This window comes from Pleurodeles waltl, chromosome 5 (genome assembly GCF_031143425.1).
Source record: "Pleurodeles waltl isolate 20211129_DDA chromosome 5, aPleWal1.hap1.20221129, whole genome shotgun sequence".
Classification (NCBI taxonomy): domain Eukaryota; kingdom Metazoa; phylum Chordata; class Amphibia; order Caudata; family Salamandridae; genus Pleurodeles; species Pleurodeles waltl.
Genome location: NC_090444.1, coordinates 1,074,600,270 through 1,074,616,869, shown reverse-complemented (window position 1 = coordinate 1,074,616,869; position 16,600 = coordinate 1,074,600,270). Strand labels below are relative to the sequence as shown.

Below are 16,600 nucleotides of genomic sequence, written 5' to 3'. Positions count from 1 at the left end.
TGCTTCTCCACTCGACAAGCCCCACAAACAGCTGGTCGTCTGTATCTGCATTCAGGTTGCTGATTGATCCTTTTGCTCTTTCACAGCTGGCAAATTACTTCACAGCAGAATCCATTCATCAAAGGCCTTTACAACGTGGGCCCACAGCTGGCTTCTGTAGATGCTTGTTAGAGCCAAAGACCAGTCTTGAACAATCACTGACAACTGAGGCCAGACTTTGTTCGCCTCTGTTTGATAGGCTGATCCAATCAGAGGGTCTGCTACATTAGAATCCTGAGTGCCCCTCCAATCATGAGGCCTAGAGGCCTATCTCATAGGCTCATTTGAGTGTATAAGACCTGTATATGAAGAGTTACTGGGCTTCAGGGAAGGCTATTGGTATCAGCCCAGGCTATTCTCCAGAGAGGAATTTTAATTAACTCCAGACAAAAAGGCACTGATCATCATCATCCCTCCTAGCAGAGTTAGGACAGCTCTACAAAGATAAGAGCAAGTGTCTACCCCAGCCCACCAAGCTTCTCCAAGGAATAGTGAAAGGCATTGGGGAACTGGAATGTCGAGCAGAACAGCTCAGCACACATTGAACACAATGGCTCACCTCACCATTCTCCCCTAGGGAGCCTACTGGCTCTCAAACACACATCCATGTAGACAAAGGCAACAGGACCACAGGCAAAGAAGAGTGCACAGACTTCATCAGGAGGGTGGCTAGTAGCAACACCCCCTCCACTGGCATGAGGATACAGCTACCCCTAACTATAGATTGCCACCACTGTCAGTCTACCACCGCCTTTGTAGAGAGAGCAGTAGCCACTCTTTGTGAAATAGGGGTACACTATGCATGCCCCCCCCCCTACCTCACAGCTAAGCTCCAGGGTCTCAGTCCATGTAAACAGGGAGATCCTCAGTGGACATACATGTTTATCATGTTCACTGAGGTAGAGATCCAGTAACCATACAGTAACTTTTAAGTGACTTGCCTGTAGATCACCATAAGGCAGGGGAAGCACACTCTCCAGAGACATGCAGAAGACTTACTGTCCCAAGAGAAGCCAACACAAGTACATCAGTTATTGAGTTTACCAGGTTTCCTAACCTCATGAGACCTAGTGCAGACTGGTTATTGAATTTCACCTCTAGGTTCTTCATAATACCAACCTGAGGGCAGGGGGTGGAGTTGTGGAGGAGCTATGGGGGAAGCATTGTTGAACCATACCAAATACAAGAATTTCTGTCCTCTCTGCATTACACTTGAGCTAATGCTCTACCATCCACTTAAATACTGCTGTCAGATATATTTTGATGAGGTTTGTAGGGAGCTCACTGCTCTTAACAAAAGAGGACAAAAGCAGAGTGTCATCAGCATAGGATATAACTTTGGCAACTAGAGATTCCGCAAGCTGGGCAAGAGGGTTCAGATATATATATATTGCAGAGGGTAGTGCTCAATGCTTAACCATGGGGGAATCCTGACTGACAGATCTCGAGGCTCAGATGAGTAAGATATATATATATTGCAGAGGGTAGTGCTCAATGCTGAACCATGGGGGAATCCTGACTGACAGATCTCGAGGCTCAGATGAGTAATGTGGAATCCACATCTGCTGGCTGCATACCTCTAAGAAAGAGGACAGCCATTTCAAGGCCTGACCAGTTATTCCCAGTGGCAGCAGACGCTTAAGGGGGCAGGCATGGGTGACCATATCAAAGGCTGCTGATAAGTCTAGCATTATCAACACCGCCTTTCGCCCCACATAGTGTGTTTTTTGATGTATTCGCTAGCCTCCAAGAGTGCTGTCTCAGTGCTGCACGTGGGTCTAAACTTTGACTGACTGGAGTGTAGCAGTTTTAGGTTTAAGATAACTGAAAAGTTGTAGGTTAACATGGTCTTTTTAGAATTTTGGTGAAAGCTGGGAGCAGAGAGATTGGTCTTTAGTTTGATGAGGCCTCCAGATCTGGACCAGTCACAATCTGGCAAGCTACCAAAATAATGAAAAATGAAATTCAGGTGCGAAGAAGCTTCAGTGGGTGAAGACTGGTAGTCGCCAAAATGTGATAAGTACAGATGGGGCTGATTGAATGAGTACAAGAACTTTATTCATGGAGACCTTCACCCACAATGGGCAGCGACCAGCCAGCTCAGATCCTAAACGGAACTGACTCATGTCAGCTGGAATCTTCGCCTGCTGTTCACAGCCAGCATGGGTCTTACATTTAAACATCAGTAGAATTATCAGCATGAACTGATGATGATAAAACTCAGAGCGGTCAGCAGATGACCTTCGGTGGGCAGGGATGGTGATTTGAAGATCAGAAGTAATTGGTAATTGTAGTATTTAAATGCTCGTGTTACTTTAAAACTGGGATTGTTGTGACTAGTAGTTATGGTCTGGCTTGACAGGTCAGCTGTCGCCCTACATATGGTCTGACTTGACAGTACAGCTCTTGCCAGACATTTGTCAAAACCACCAGGAAAAAGCTTTGGCTCTGCCCACATGTTGGGAGCCAGGAGAATGTTTTGATTGGGTAGAAGTTGTGATTCCCCTAAACAATGGTTGCCCTCCACAGCAGTGATCATTTCCTTTACTTATCCAGCTGAACTGCAATGCTGTTGGTGTGTCCTAGATAATTTATGGTGTTTTTCTCTGGCAGCAGCACAGATGGGATGTGGAAAAATACATGATTTTCTTTCTGTGTCTCTTGACAGTGCTTCCATAAGCCTGACCTATTGGCATTGGCAACTTGCTTTATTATTTACACTGGTAGTTTTATACAGTAACCTAAGGTTTGAGTATTGGTAGTCTCAATGAGTGTTCACGTTCTAAATAAAGCTATTTCACAGTAATGGGTTACGTTTACTTTATGTATGAACTTTAAAGAATGCATTAACTGCATGCATTTCTGGCGCAACATTAGACCTCTGTTTATGTTTTTTTTTTTCTTCATTATTTCTTTCTGTGTTACTAAGTTATACCCTTTGATACAGCAAATATTTCATTGTAAAAGACGAGGCCTAAGCCAGTCAGAGGGTCCTGTGGGGTTTGCACGGCCCCACCGAATCTAAGGGTGAACGTGGAGACATTGCGTGATTAGTGTTTGAAAACAGAACGAGTCCCAAAGATGAGCATGAAGAAAACGCCGCGCGAGAGCATTGTTTTCGAGCAAACTATTACAGAACCTGTCTGCCTTGGGTGAAACAGCAGTGCGCAGTACATCCAAATAGCCAAAGGTCACTGTTCGGAATTAAATGGGTTGTGTGAATTGCCTGTTTACCTCGAAGGCTGTTCAGGCCACTGGGGAAGCTTGTCTGTGTTTGGTTGAGTTAAGACTGCGAGGATTTCAGTTTCCGCGCTTGAGAGAATTATGATCTCAGTTTGCATTGAATTTGTGATGCTGCTTCAGTTTAGAGACCATTAATTGGTCACTAGTGCTCCATGCCAGCCTTTACCACAACATATCACTGCTGTAGTTTTGCGCTGCAGGTGAGGCCTTTTATGGACGTAAACGTAGTAACAAGTTGCACAATTGATCACTACATGCTATGAGTTGCCCACCATGCACAATCGCCATAGTGCAGTCATTAAGGAGTTCTTTGACCATTGAGACGCGTGGGTTTATAAAGTCCCAACTTTGCACAGTAAATTCTAGCATTTGAGGTTTCTGTACTCACTTTAAGGCATGTATTTTTTGCCTGCCGTTCCTCTTCCAGATTTGTTGATTGAATGTTGCTCTGACTTTATCACAAGGAAATTGTAGGATTTTGCAGGCATTGTTCTGTTCTGTTTAGGGGTCGGTTACATGGTGCATTTTTCCTCAACGCGCGCATCTTATGAAATTAGACATTTATTTGTATGTGACCATCCCGTAAAATACTAATGCGCACCTATCTCAACATTCAGCAGCGCTGCTGGCTTTTTAACATTGCATTGACATATTTATCTGCTCTGAAGGAGCCTCTCAGAATTGAATGTATGAGCTGAATTTGGACGGTACAGATTCTGTACAGTGTCCTCCTATTTGTCACTCGCTGTTAGCTCTAAAATCCAAGGAGAATGGTAGGAGAACCAATAGTGAATTCATGCGAAGTATTCACATTTTATGTGTTGGAGCCGGGGCGTTGAATCATGGATGGATGGGAGACAGTGCTTGGAATGGTATTTTTGTTTTCTTATTTCTGGGAAGTACCGGTACTCTCCATTTTAAAGTATTACTTTTTTCTTGGAAACTGCATGTACTCTCCCTCTTTAAAAAAGAAAAGGGCATGTACTCCCTACTGGACAGTACCGGCCCGTTTAAAGCACTAGATGGTGATAATTCTATTTAACATATAGTTTATTTGGTTACCATTGCCACTAGAGATTGTTTTGGATATTTGTGAATAGCAGATGGATGTAGCCTATATGCTGGCCTTATTTGCTGATGGTTGTAGCAATAATTCCATAATAGTTCGTCCTTGCTGATTTGATAGTTTGGGAGCTCATGCAGGTTAATATATATTTCACATGACATTTGTTAATGGCACTAAAAAGGCGCATTCCACGCTTAAATGATCCTTTATCAGGTGGCCATTGGAGGAACGTGCTTTGGAGAGGGATAGCTGGCATGGCAATATTTTATTTCCTTTTCCGTAAGCCTCCCCTTTCAGGCTCGCTAAGCAGATTGAACAGCAATTTGCTAAGATGATAAGGAGTGGGTATGATTGCGGACCTCCCCAGAGACTTGTAAACTTAGCTTATAGTTGTCAGTGTTTTCAACTATCTGAGGTTGGGAGGGCTGCCCCAGTCTTTGCTGTGCTTTTTGACAACACGTGCTGACAAAAAGGCCACCCGGTTTAATTATTGTAGTATGAGCTAGGTTTGTATTTCATGATCAAACCCTCCTGTCCCCCAAACCAAAGAAACCTGTGACTTGAAAACGATAGTCCTGAGTTTCTACCTGTGTTTGGCATGACATACAAGTTCGTTTTTTGTACTTTAGAAATGTTTCATCTTGTAATCCGTTTACCACCTTATTCTTAAGAAATGTACCCAGTGGCACATTCTCAAGCATGAAGCCACCATAATTGCAGTGGGCTGACAAAGTTAAACGAGGAATTCGAGGACAAAATATTTTGTGAATTTTGTGTATTTTTTTTTTGTTCTAAAACTTAAATAGTGCATTACAAATAGTGATTCCTCTGAGATCTGTTTCGTGGTGTTTTTGTGTATATTTCAAACTTGCAGATGTGATTTTGGAATATGAAATGATCTCATTGTTCATTTATAAACCAGTCTTGTGGCAGATTATTTGATTAAAGGGAAGGACTCGTCAGAATCCAGCCTACAAATCTATTGACAAAGCTTTCCAAAACCTACACTTTGACCCGTTATTAAAATTTGAAAAAACAAAACTTTTATTGCATGCGATCACAATAATAGGTTAGTCAAATTGCATAGTTACAAGCTCAATTGGCAGGTGTCCTCCCTTTAATCAATGACCAATCATTTTTTATTTGAATCACTGTGCATTGGCAAGAAAGGCTGATTTTTGGCTCTGTTATATTGTTATTTATTGCTAGTCTACTGCTGGTCTGGACCCTAAGATAAACTCCACTTACAAGTTAATTTGTTTGTCTTTCAGGAGGAACAGAACAGAGGCAAACCCAACTGGGAGCACCTAAATGAAGATTTACATGTACTTATCACTGTGGAAGACACGCAAAACAGAGCAGAAATCAAACTGAAAAGAGCTGTGGAAGAAGTTAAAAAACTTTTAGTACCTGCAGTAAGTCACCGCTTCCTTATGGAACTACTGGTTTTGGCAGGAGTTGACGTGAGCTCATTGAGAATTACTCTTTTGATATGTTTTTGTTTCTGTGGTCAGTGGTGGTACCCGCTGATTTTTACTAGTGTTGGGAATTATCTGCTAAGCCTGCTATCGTGGGAAAACGGTTTCAGAATAGTACCATGGGGCCCTCCAGAGTCTGCTTAATCAACTTCTTGGCTATTTCTGATGTACAGTAACACGAACATTGTGTGCTCACTAGGCATCCAATATAATCCCAACACTCCAAAATTGCTTAGGATGTTAATAAACAATTTTAAAAGTACCACTTTTATTTAAAAGCTGAGCAAGGGTTGATGGTTGTTATTGTCGATGTGTGGTATTTCCACTACCTATGAAAACTATCCTAATTTGCCTTATAAAGATGTTGCAGGGCCAGAAATTCAGAATTGTCTCTGGGTTCTAGGGTGGCCAATTTTTTGCATTGGTAAACGTTTAAAAGGACTGCATTTGAGTTTAACGAGGTTCATCTCAACATTTTGTGCATCCCTTTCAACCCTTCTTAGTTTGGTCTGTGTATTTGTGAATGTGTGTGGACTTCTTAAAAAAAACAAAAAAAAAACAAAACAGAAGGCACTCTTGCACATGTGGCTCTAATAGTAGGTCCTTCTATTGGAGTTGTACATAAATTTTCATTAACCTGTGGGCAGGCTTATTTTGTGTTATCTAAGATGTAGAAAAGTAAGTGTTTTCTCCATATTTTACATGTAGGTGATATTTTGGCATTAACCCTATAAAAGCTAGCCCTAAAACGTATTTTAATTATTTGTGTTAAAAAAACATGAAATATATGGTTCTAATGCATTTCTATGGTAATTCGTTTTAAAATATGACTCACAGATTTGATTTGTTTTTAAGTTTAAAGCCTTGCAGAATTGCATTTAGATTCACAAGAGATATTTGTGGTAAAGGAAGCATGTTAGTACAATTTCCAACTGCTTCATGTGCTTTTTGGACAAAGTGCCAATGGCTAAAACTTTCTACTTCTTAAAGTCTTGTTATCTGTGGATAGCGTTGATAGTTCATAGGTTTCCGAAAATAACCTTGTTTTTCCTGAAATCCTCCGTATGGTTCTTGCTCAGGAATTATTTGTGTTGTATTGTGGGTCTGATCAAAACAAATTTTCTTTGTGTCTCACCATTAAAGGCATTGACTGCTGTATTTTAGGCTGTGAAGTTAGTCCCCACCCCCCCAACCCCCACCTATTCTTTAAAAGCTAAGTTCCTCATCTCAGAGATAGCATTTCTGATGGTTCTAATCTTTTAAAAAGATTGAAAAAATAAATTCCCTTTCATAGCTGTGGTGTGACTACTCAACGATCGGCTAATCTATTATTGCGCCAGTGTGCCGGTACTGCTTTCACCTGCTATAAATTGAGAACATGGTGAAATGGAATCCTCCTAATAGTGAAGGCTGTCTTAGCTCCGTTTCAGTCGGCTCGCCACTCAAAAATATTTTGTAGAACCAGGCATTAGAAATGTTTTCACATCCTGAAGAGTGTGGGATTTCTTTTTAGATGCTATGCTCAGATATTGATAACAGTTGGACATTTAATCAAGGTCAGAGCAATATGTTCATTCAGCTTATCGGAAAAAGTCATGCATCTCGAAGGGTTGGAACTACAACTATTCCTTTATATAAGTGGTCTGTTAGCCTGAGGTTTGTGCCCCTGCTGGTCTTTTTAGGTCTTCCTCTGGGAATGACACTTTGCTTATCTGGGTAATTTCCTGCTTCCTTCTCAGGAGGTTTCAAATATCTCCTTTAGATTTTAAGAGGGCAGCTTTAGTTGGCACCTTTGACATGCCATTGGCCAGCCACCTTGCAAACATTTCAAACTGAGATAGGCTAGCTGTCTGAACACGACTTTGATGTCTAAACTGCTGCACCCATGAGTATGGGGCGGAAAGAGACCCAAGTGGTGCTGTACTACTCATCCTGCCTGTTGCCGTCATTTGGGGGTAAAAGTTCACTGCTGGAGAAAGAAAGTTGTGAGGGGGCGTAAAGATATGGTACAGTAACACTGCAGTGTCTCCTTAAGCCCACATACTTCTGAACTGCATGCCCTAATTTGCTGGGACCCTTAGAATACTGTGCTCCAGTCAGTGTGGTTGCACATGCACATTTCTGTAAAGAAATTCGTAGTTAATAAACAATTTTAAAAGTTATTATCATCAATATCTGGTTTCAAAATCCAGTAATTCACTGCTATAATGTAGCAGCTGTAGCTAACAAAACTGTTGCCATGTCATAAAGGATTCCAGGCAGCCCTGGCCAGGCGGTCTTGAGAGTCTGTAAAAGCAAAGCTTCTGAGGAGAGTGCCCAGTGCAGAGTGGTTAGTATGACTGGCAGGGGCTGTCTATTTTTTTTTTTTTTTTTTTTTTTTTTTTTTTAAGAATGGAAATAAAATAAAGACATTTTGGACAGGGAAGAGAGGATATGTATGGCTCCCCGATTGTTTTTCTGCTTCACAGTTGAAAGCAGGGCAGATGATTTGGGCTGGCGTACATTCTTGTTTGTTTGATGTCATTCGGAACCGCTCTGTAAAAATCACTGTTACCCATCCATAATTCCGTATATGGTCGATCACAAGCCTATTCTCTCCTAGTTTTTTTACCTCGGATTTGATATTCCCGCTGCAAATGTCACCTTATTTATTAATGTTACAATTTACACACATTAAAAAATAAAAAAAAATTGTATTGTGTGCAAAAAGGGGCCTTTGCCCTTCCGCCAGAAAATATCATCTGATATATTAATCATTGCTATTCCCATTATTGTATCAGAGTTTCTAAAACGTTAAGTGTATTGCCTTTATGCAGTTGTGCCTCTTTGAGCTTGTGCCACTTGTCCACACACATGCTGGAGCACAGACATCGTTTCTGTGAATACCAGTAACGTGCAGCACTGTATCTTGATAAGAGGCACGTGGACTTCTTCCGGATGCTTAAGCGATCCTGCTGGGTTTGGAGCCGTCTATGAATGACAGCCCTGCCCTTTGCGAACAGCAGCAGCTGACGAGCACAATGTAAAATTTACATGAACACAGCGTGTATTTAAACAGTTTTAATTCTCAAAGTGTGACCGTCTTGTTTATTTCGGGGGCAATAAAATTGAAATCAGAAGCATCTCCTGTCCCAGTCTTGAATTGTCACTAATATGCTCCACTCTTTTACCATTTCAGTTTCCAAGTACACTGTTGTTTCATTAAGCTGACTTACGCTGAAGAAAGTGCCATTTAAATTGTCAACTCCTAACCTGTCACAGTGAAAGCACACTGCCTACATAGAGCATGGGCGCCAGTGCTTGGAAGAATGCGCTAAAATGTGAGCTGTCATGTCACGGAGTGGGGGTTGTTTTGTGCTAGGTGAACATATGCATGAAAAGGGCTTCACATCATCTAGCGAGAGGCTGATAGGTCTGTTTGCATCCACCCCCCCCCCCCCCCCCCCCCCCGCCCACATTGGGCAGAAAGGGCCAGCCGCAAGTCCGATCCTCTTACTATTTGGTAGACACGGCCAGCTTTGTTCCTTGCATTCAGCAGACCAATAGTTAATGCTCTTTTACAGGAGAAGTGTGGTCATTGAGTAAATCAGTGTTCCGTCCGTCATTACATTTCCGTAGCCTTCAACAAACTAAGTTCTGTGGAGCTACATTTTGCTGATGGCTTTTGTTATACCTCAGTACATTGCACTACATTGCAAAGATTTTTTTTGTATCCGATGTGCGCTACTAATTACAAGCACATCAATCATGCATCTGCTATTTGAGAAGTATTGACAGATGTTATCACCATTTTTAGAGAAAATTATTATTTTTAAAGACAACTGTACACTGTGGAGGAATCTATTAAAATTCTGAGAACTCTGCGCCCAAGGAGAGTTAACCTTAGAAGGACAAGATGCTACCACCTGCTCAAGGATACTAGACAAATTGGCGTTATGGTATCGATTTCTTCGTCTAGTCAAGTTTTCTAGTTGGATTTTTGTAAGTGCGATCAGCCGAGACTAAGTCCATTCTCAACAGTAGGCACAAGAATGAAGTTAGAGTGTCTATTTTTTGCCTGTTGTCCAAGATGGAGACTGGAACAGGAGAGAGATATTTCACTGCCTTGCTCCCTGCTCCAAAGATGCTATTTGAAAATAGATAACCGATGCTGTGGGTTGAGCGCAGAAGTAGCTAGAGCCTTCCCTGCTTCATGGAGTATTGACGTTTTATCAGCCCTCCTTTGACCAAGGAGAAGCCAGTTGCCCACCTGACCACTGTTGGTTACACCTTGCACTGGGGAGGAGTCAATTTACACTGGTGTGTCCCGTAGAACATTTAGCTGCTGCAGCAGTTTCCAGCTAGCCGAGACGCATAGACTGTTGATGAGAATCTCCCGATGGCCCAATGACTATGGCACTCCTCCTTATAGCAGTACCCTTCAACTCGGGTCTGCATTTTAGCCTGTGCCAGTAATGTCGACATAATGTATTAGACATGGGGGTTCTTGATATTGAAAGCATTATCTTCTAATCGGTGTGTATTGTATTGAATTTTCACTTTCAATACAAGTATGTTACCTTTTTTTTTAAAATGTAGGCTTTTATACTTCTGACATTAGATTGTAAAGTTAAATCATCAATACACAGGATCTGCACAGGTATATTTGCAAGCTCTTAAACTGCTTCAGGATTGCGTACATTTTACTTGGTTCCCGTTCCATGGCTACCATAAGCAATCCTACAAGTATCCCAATTACTCTCTGATGACAAACATTCACAACGAGGTTTGTGCCCATTAGTACCTTGTAATGTAGAAATTCAAGAGGTAGAGTGTTTATGGTGTCACAGGGTTTCATTCTGGTAGTTGGGTATTTGAACAGTTACATTAGATGTCTAGGCACAAATAATGTTATCACTGTCTTGGGAGAGATATTGGCTGATCTTAACATTGACACCCAAGCACTGATTATGCTTATTAATGCAGGGCCGCCATGTTTCCAATACGTTGACGTGTACATTTACCTTCCTAACCAATGCATTGTTGGTGATTGTATTGCCAGTACTGGGTTAGGATAAGGCTAAGGATTAGGGAAGCTTGCAGGGCAAAGGCCTTGACAGTACTAGCGATGTGTCTGTGGGGGTGGGGGTTGCTGAGTGGGTGCAGTTTTCGTCTAAGGGATATTGTGCTAGTCGATGTGTCTTTGTAAAAGCGGTGTAGAGAGTGCGTTGCGATGTAGATTGGTATTTCATGGCACCATGTTCAATAAAAAACACATTTAGACCGGTTTTTCTTAAACAGTGCCGTACTATTTGTTGGAGGCGAATGGAATAAGGGTGAGATGCGTTTTCAATAAATGCACCACTCAAGGGTAGAGCAGCCGAATGTGCCCACTGCATTACTTGTCAGATGCACAGCGAGTAATTTTAGCAAAATGGAGTCGTCGGTAATCCTTAATAAAAGGCGGTTTGCTGAACTGTTGGCTGTGGATTTGTCTGCTGTCAGGTTTGTGTGGCTAATCGTGCGGCGAGTGTTCCCTGGCGGTGCCTTAGGTTTATAAGCCTCCCGGAGCTGTGGCTATGAATAGGAAGAACGGAGGCTTCAATTTCAAATGCACGGTTTAAAAAGCCTTTGAATTGAGAATGCACGAGAGTCATCACCCTCGCGCAGCACGGGTTTGTAGAGGTGCATCCGCGTCGCAGCGTGAGAGTCGCCTTGCATCCTCTCGCCCTTCTCCCCGATGACCTTGTAATGTGTTTGCAGCGATCTGCAAGCCAGAGGGGGGTGGGGGGAGGATCTTTGATGCTGCGTTTTACCTTGAAAGGGAAGAGAAGATAATAAAATGTAGACTCGGAGCTCAAGAGCAGGACTAGGAAGTGACTTACAGTTGTGTGTTGCAGCTGATTTCTACTAAAACCCAAAGATGGCAGATATTCTGTGATAAGTATAAGTGGTTGCTTAAAGCAGAGGGTCAGGAGAGGCTGTTTGGAAGAGACACCAGTGTAGATGCTATAGGCCGTGTCACGGGAGGCATTGCCCTACCTGTGGCATTTTTCACATAATGTAGGATTTGTCACACTAGCCATATAATCCACCATCTGCATAACTTGTCTATTTAAAAAACGTAGTTAAATCTGACGAAACGTTACTAAAACACTATCACACTTGTTGGCCCTCAGTAGCAGGCCCTCAGCTGTGCAGTGCTAAGTTACTTTCAGTTGCTCGTTGCAGTATTTAGATGTTACATTGATTGTAACCAGGGGAAACGTTTGCACATAGCGTTAACGTGTCAAATGACCGAGCAGTGAAGTAATTAATACCTTTCACAAAATGTGCTAAGTTAGACCCCATCATTTGCCTTTTTCTTACAGCATGAATCACCGCGACATACCATGGGTGCAACCAAGAGACAGATCGCTTGGCTATCTCAGAGACAAAATAAGACTGTTGAAACATATCTTCATTGCACTTCGTTCTTCACCTTCACATCTGCCCATATAGTATTTGATGGTCCCTTCTATTTGTCCTGTGGCTTCTCATTGACTACTTAGTTTGCCTGTACACAGCCCGCATCTGAATGCGAGTCTTTGATGTCAGCGGTGCTTCAACGTTGTGTTTTTATGTATGTGGTGCTATTAGCCTGGATCGGTTTGAAGCTGATGCGGAGTGGTTTATTTTTGTATAAAAATCTTGAATGGCAGTGTATTTCTGTTTAACCGAGACACCCAGTTGTGCGTCAGATAAACTAGACTATCTGTAGAAAGTAAACTTACAGACTGCCTGAAAACACTCTTAATCTTCCTTCACCTGGAAGAAGACACACAGAGTTTGTTTCTAAAATGTCTACATAGCGTTCTACTAAGCAAGAATTACTTTGCGCTGAAAGTAAAGTAGACTGGAGAGATTGCGTGGGGGGAGGGGGGGTGTTGACTCATGGAGTGTTCTCTAACAGATCTCGTTGACCAGAAAGGGCAAGGCACATTCCTTACTGCCACATGGCTGTGAATGTTGTTCGCTCGTGGAGCCAATTAGAATGTGTTCAGATACAGGAAAGAGTGTGCTTGCAATTCCTGGAAGCCTGAGTGTTACTAAAGTACTGCAGCGTGGAGCTAGCACAAGCGAGCCTTTCTCGAGGTCTGCAGATTCTCAACTAGAATGGCCTTGTGTTTCTGGTAGCTCAAACTTCTGCACACCTTGTGACCCACTTGTCCGATATCTTGAGCATTGGAGACCTATTGAGGAGCAAGGTCCCAACAAATGCTATTTATGTAAATTATTATGTGGGGCGAATTAACATTTAATCTTTCAACTGGGATTGTTTTAAGAGCAGCTAATCTAGCGTCTACAAGACTGCTTTATAGAGGAGACACATGCACATCATGTTTGTACCCTGTAGTAGCTCTGAAGGTTTACCACGCCCCACCACAGCATGTCCAAAAAGGTATTTAGCTTTTTGGTTAACTGCCTCTTAACTTTTGCTGTGGGGCGGAGAGTGTAACATCCACCCCAGAAGTGAAGAAATCGAGTGCACCTGTTACTTTCCTTCAATTACATATTGAGGTCTATGAATGCAGTTAAGCTGCATTAATTGATAGCAACGGACAGTGAATATCTATTGGCTGCACAGTTAGTTGATATGCTAACATCCTGCTTCAGGAATTATTTTTGTTTGCTATAGTCTTTCTACAGTACTTGCTGTTTTAAATTATTTGGCATTGCTAGAAAAGACATACATATCTTTCCGGTTATGACTGTAGCCCATCAGCTAATATCTGGCAACAAAGCTGAAGCAAGTCGGATACCCCTTCTCACATGGCTTCACACCAAATTATTTTATGAAGCCAATTGTCTGATGTGAAAAATGTCTAGGAACATTTTTGAAGAGGAAGTTAAATGTAGATATGTACTTGGATCGGGTGTGACGCAGTTTGACAAAAGCCTATCAACTGCATGACGGCCGCAACTTGTTTGTTTCTGGGAATCTTCTCTGGTACGAAGGCTACATGGTCTAAAGTATTACTGGGGGGGTGGTTGCAAATGCTTGAGCTGCCTCTTCTGTAATATTCGTCGAGCAGGCGCTACATGTGCATCAGTGCATTCTCCAAGGGTGCATTCTCCAAGGGTGCATTCTCCAAGGGTGTATGCCCTCATTAGCATGGGGCCTGGCACTATGCACATCGGGTATCCCTTTGCCCCTGCGTTTTGTTATAGACATGGGCACAGAGGCAAAGGATCTGTAAGAGGTGGCAGTCAGTGTTCCCTTTAAGGACCCCCTCTCAAATGGAGGGGAAATCTGGTACCTCAGGTCCTCCATTCACTCCCCCCTCCTGCATGTGGATGAAGTTATTCACTCCACCTATCTGCAGGGGGATCTGTCTTCCTTGGAAAGAGAGGCTTCTTTGCCACCTTTAAAGAAGACTGTCTGGCTGCTTCAACCTGTCACTGATGCACTACCCTCAGCTCCAGCACAAGTTCACAGCTGCCCTGGGTGAAACACATTATTAGTTATAGTGTGCACTGACCAGGTCTGTGCCCAATGCACGCAGTCAAAGGTGCACTGGGGCACAGACCAGGACAAGAATATCTTGTATGTAATATGACAGGTTATTTTTGCAGGGCTCAAGTGGATGCTAATTGTGTGTGTCAAAGGATGAATAGCGGGTATGGAGCACACCAGTTTCTAGTTTGGTCTTTACTGCCATCACATATTTTCCCAAAATGACAGCCACAAGGTCTGTAACACCTGTTTGCTGATAAACCAGCAATTGGATGGGTGTGAAGAGTGTACTGAACAAAGTCAGGGAAGAGCTAGAGGCCTCCAGGGATGAGGAAACCCCAGAGGCAACAGAATTAGCACAAGGGGAATTTTCCGGTGTTGAAAAGGAGAAGGTGCATAGAAGTCTAACCATGAGGGACTCAAGTGTTGGGCAACACCACAACAGCTCTTGGATGCCAAGCTGAAACAGTGAGACGTAACACTCCAGAACCATCCCGTCATCTAAACTTTCGGTAGTTGAGGGGTAACGAAACAGCAAAGAGCCTCACAGATCCAAGACCAAGGGTGCTGCTGACAGCAGAACATAAAATCTGACCCAGATTCAGAAAGGTGTTTGAGAGCACTAAAGAGAGAAAAGGAAATTGTTGAAATGGATCCTTTGACATAGAAGAAGAGGACACCAAACAAAAGACTCAAGTTAAAAGAAGGAAATGTAGGCTTTAGGAATTAGATGACTCATAAGATATACAAGAGCCATAGTCGTCGTCTTCGAGGAAAAGTTATGCAAGAGAAAGAACCAGAAATAGCACATCCAGAATTGCAGACTCCAGTCACCCCAAAGCCTACAGAGGATCCAAAAGAGCTAATCTATGAATATGAAGGGTAACCCAGGGAAGGTCAAGTTGAACACAACTTCTTTGGTGGGGAAGACTCGAATAGATGGTTGGTGGCAGGATGTTGAAACGGACTTTCATTTAGAGGAAGTAGACACACATCCCTCAAGACCCTTACCACCAGGTGCCATTGCCACATAGAAGGCGGCCTCCATTACTGTTACAACAGCTTGGAAAAAATCAAACACACCAGCAATTATAGGGCCACCGCTTGACAAGGAAAGCAAGCAGATAGAGATTATGGGCAGAACAATTGAACACTGTGCCTCAGTACAATGTTGCATAGCCAGTTCAAATACACTACTTGAAGGGGTTGGACCTCAGCAATGGGACTATGATCGCTGGCAGCCCTTCAATTCAAGAATCACATCAGAGGAACAACCCCAAGGAAAAGGCCCCCCTAAAGTGGAGGGGCTAAGCCAGTAGCAGTACACTCCTCTTCCATTCCACAAGCCTCCTCCCACTGGCCATCAACTCAGTGGCACTTCTCCAGTGTACAAAAGCAGCCCCTTTAGGGGAGAGCATAAAGTAGAGGATAAACCTTGGCAAAGAGTGCAAAACCTCAGGAAAATGGATTCCAAGCATAATCCAACACAGATACTGGATCAACCTACTAAAACAGCCACCAGTCATCAGGCCAAAATCCAGCACAGTCCACAATTAGGAACAGCCACCTCCAAAAGGAGGTACAGAATCAGTCTTGATAGAAATGTTTCCAGCAAAGGCATGTCAGGAAGTATACCAAGTTTACTTTATTGTATCAAAGCCAGACAAGACTTTGAGATCCAACTTAGACCTCAGGGTCTTGAACAAGTACCTCAAAACCTTAAACATTCAAGATGACACCTCTGCAAGTGGTCATTCCATAACTGCGAAGGGGAGACTTCATGGCAAGTGTAGACCTCAAGGATGCATTCCGCACATGCCAATTTGTAGTGGGTACAACATTCCTGACATTCTTAGTGGACAAAGAATATTAACAATTTGGAGTGTTGCCGTTTGCATTAAAATCGGCACCCAGGTTGTTTACAAAATATGTAGCTGCAGTCATGGCTGACTTACGGAGAAAGGGGATTCATGTATACTCATACTTAAGTGACTGGTTGGTAAAAGTAAGGCCGTTCACAAAATGTCAGGACAGTATAAACACAACCTTGCGGACTTTACACTTTTTCTTTTTTTTTTTTTTAGGTGTATGGAAAAACCTGTCTTCCATCACACAGAGAAAATCAGTCATCAACTGGATGTTCATGGGAGCAAGGCTAAACTCAAGAGAAGCTGAAGCATTCCTTTTCCAAAAGAATCATGCTTTGACCCAGCAAATTTGCCTTTACCAGAAGGAGGAAGCTCCGACAATGAGGACAGTGAGGAAATTGATTGCTAGGACTGCCTTCCTGCATACCAT

At 42.7% G+C, this 16,600-nt stretch overlaps 1 protein-coding gene across 13 annotated transcripts in view; it reads left to right on the top strand.

The window, feature by feature from the left end:
- The window catches only part of QKI (QKI, KH domain containing RNA binding), a 252,890-nt gene that overhangs the window by 176,050 nt on the left and 60,240 nt on the right, over positions 1-16,600 (top strand). For all 13 annotated transcript variants that reach the window (XM_069235295.1, XM_069235290.1, XM_069235288.1 and 10 more), the window contains one exon: positions 5,620-5,763. In XM_069235295.1, the coding sequence (XP_069091396.1) occupies positions 5,620-5,763 (144 nt within the window). The remainder of the gene's footprint in view (positions 1-5,619; positions 5,764-16,600) is intronic.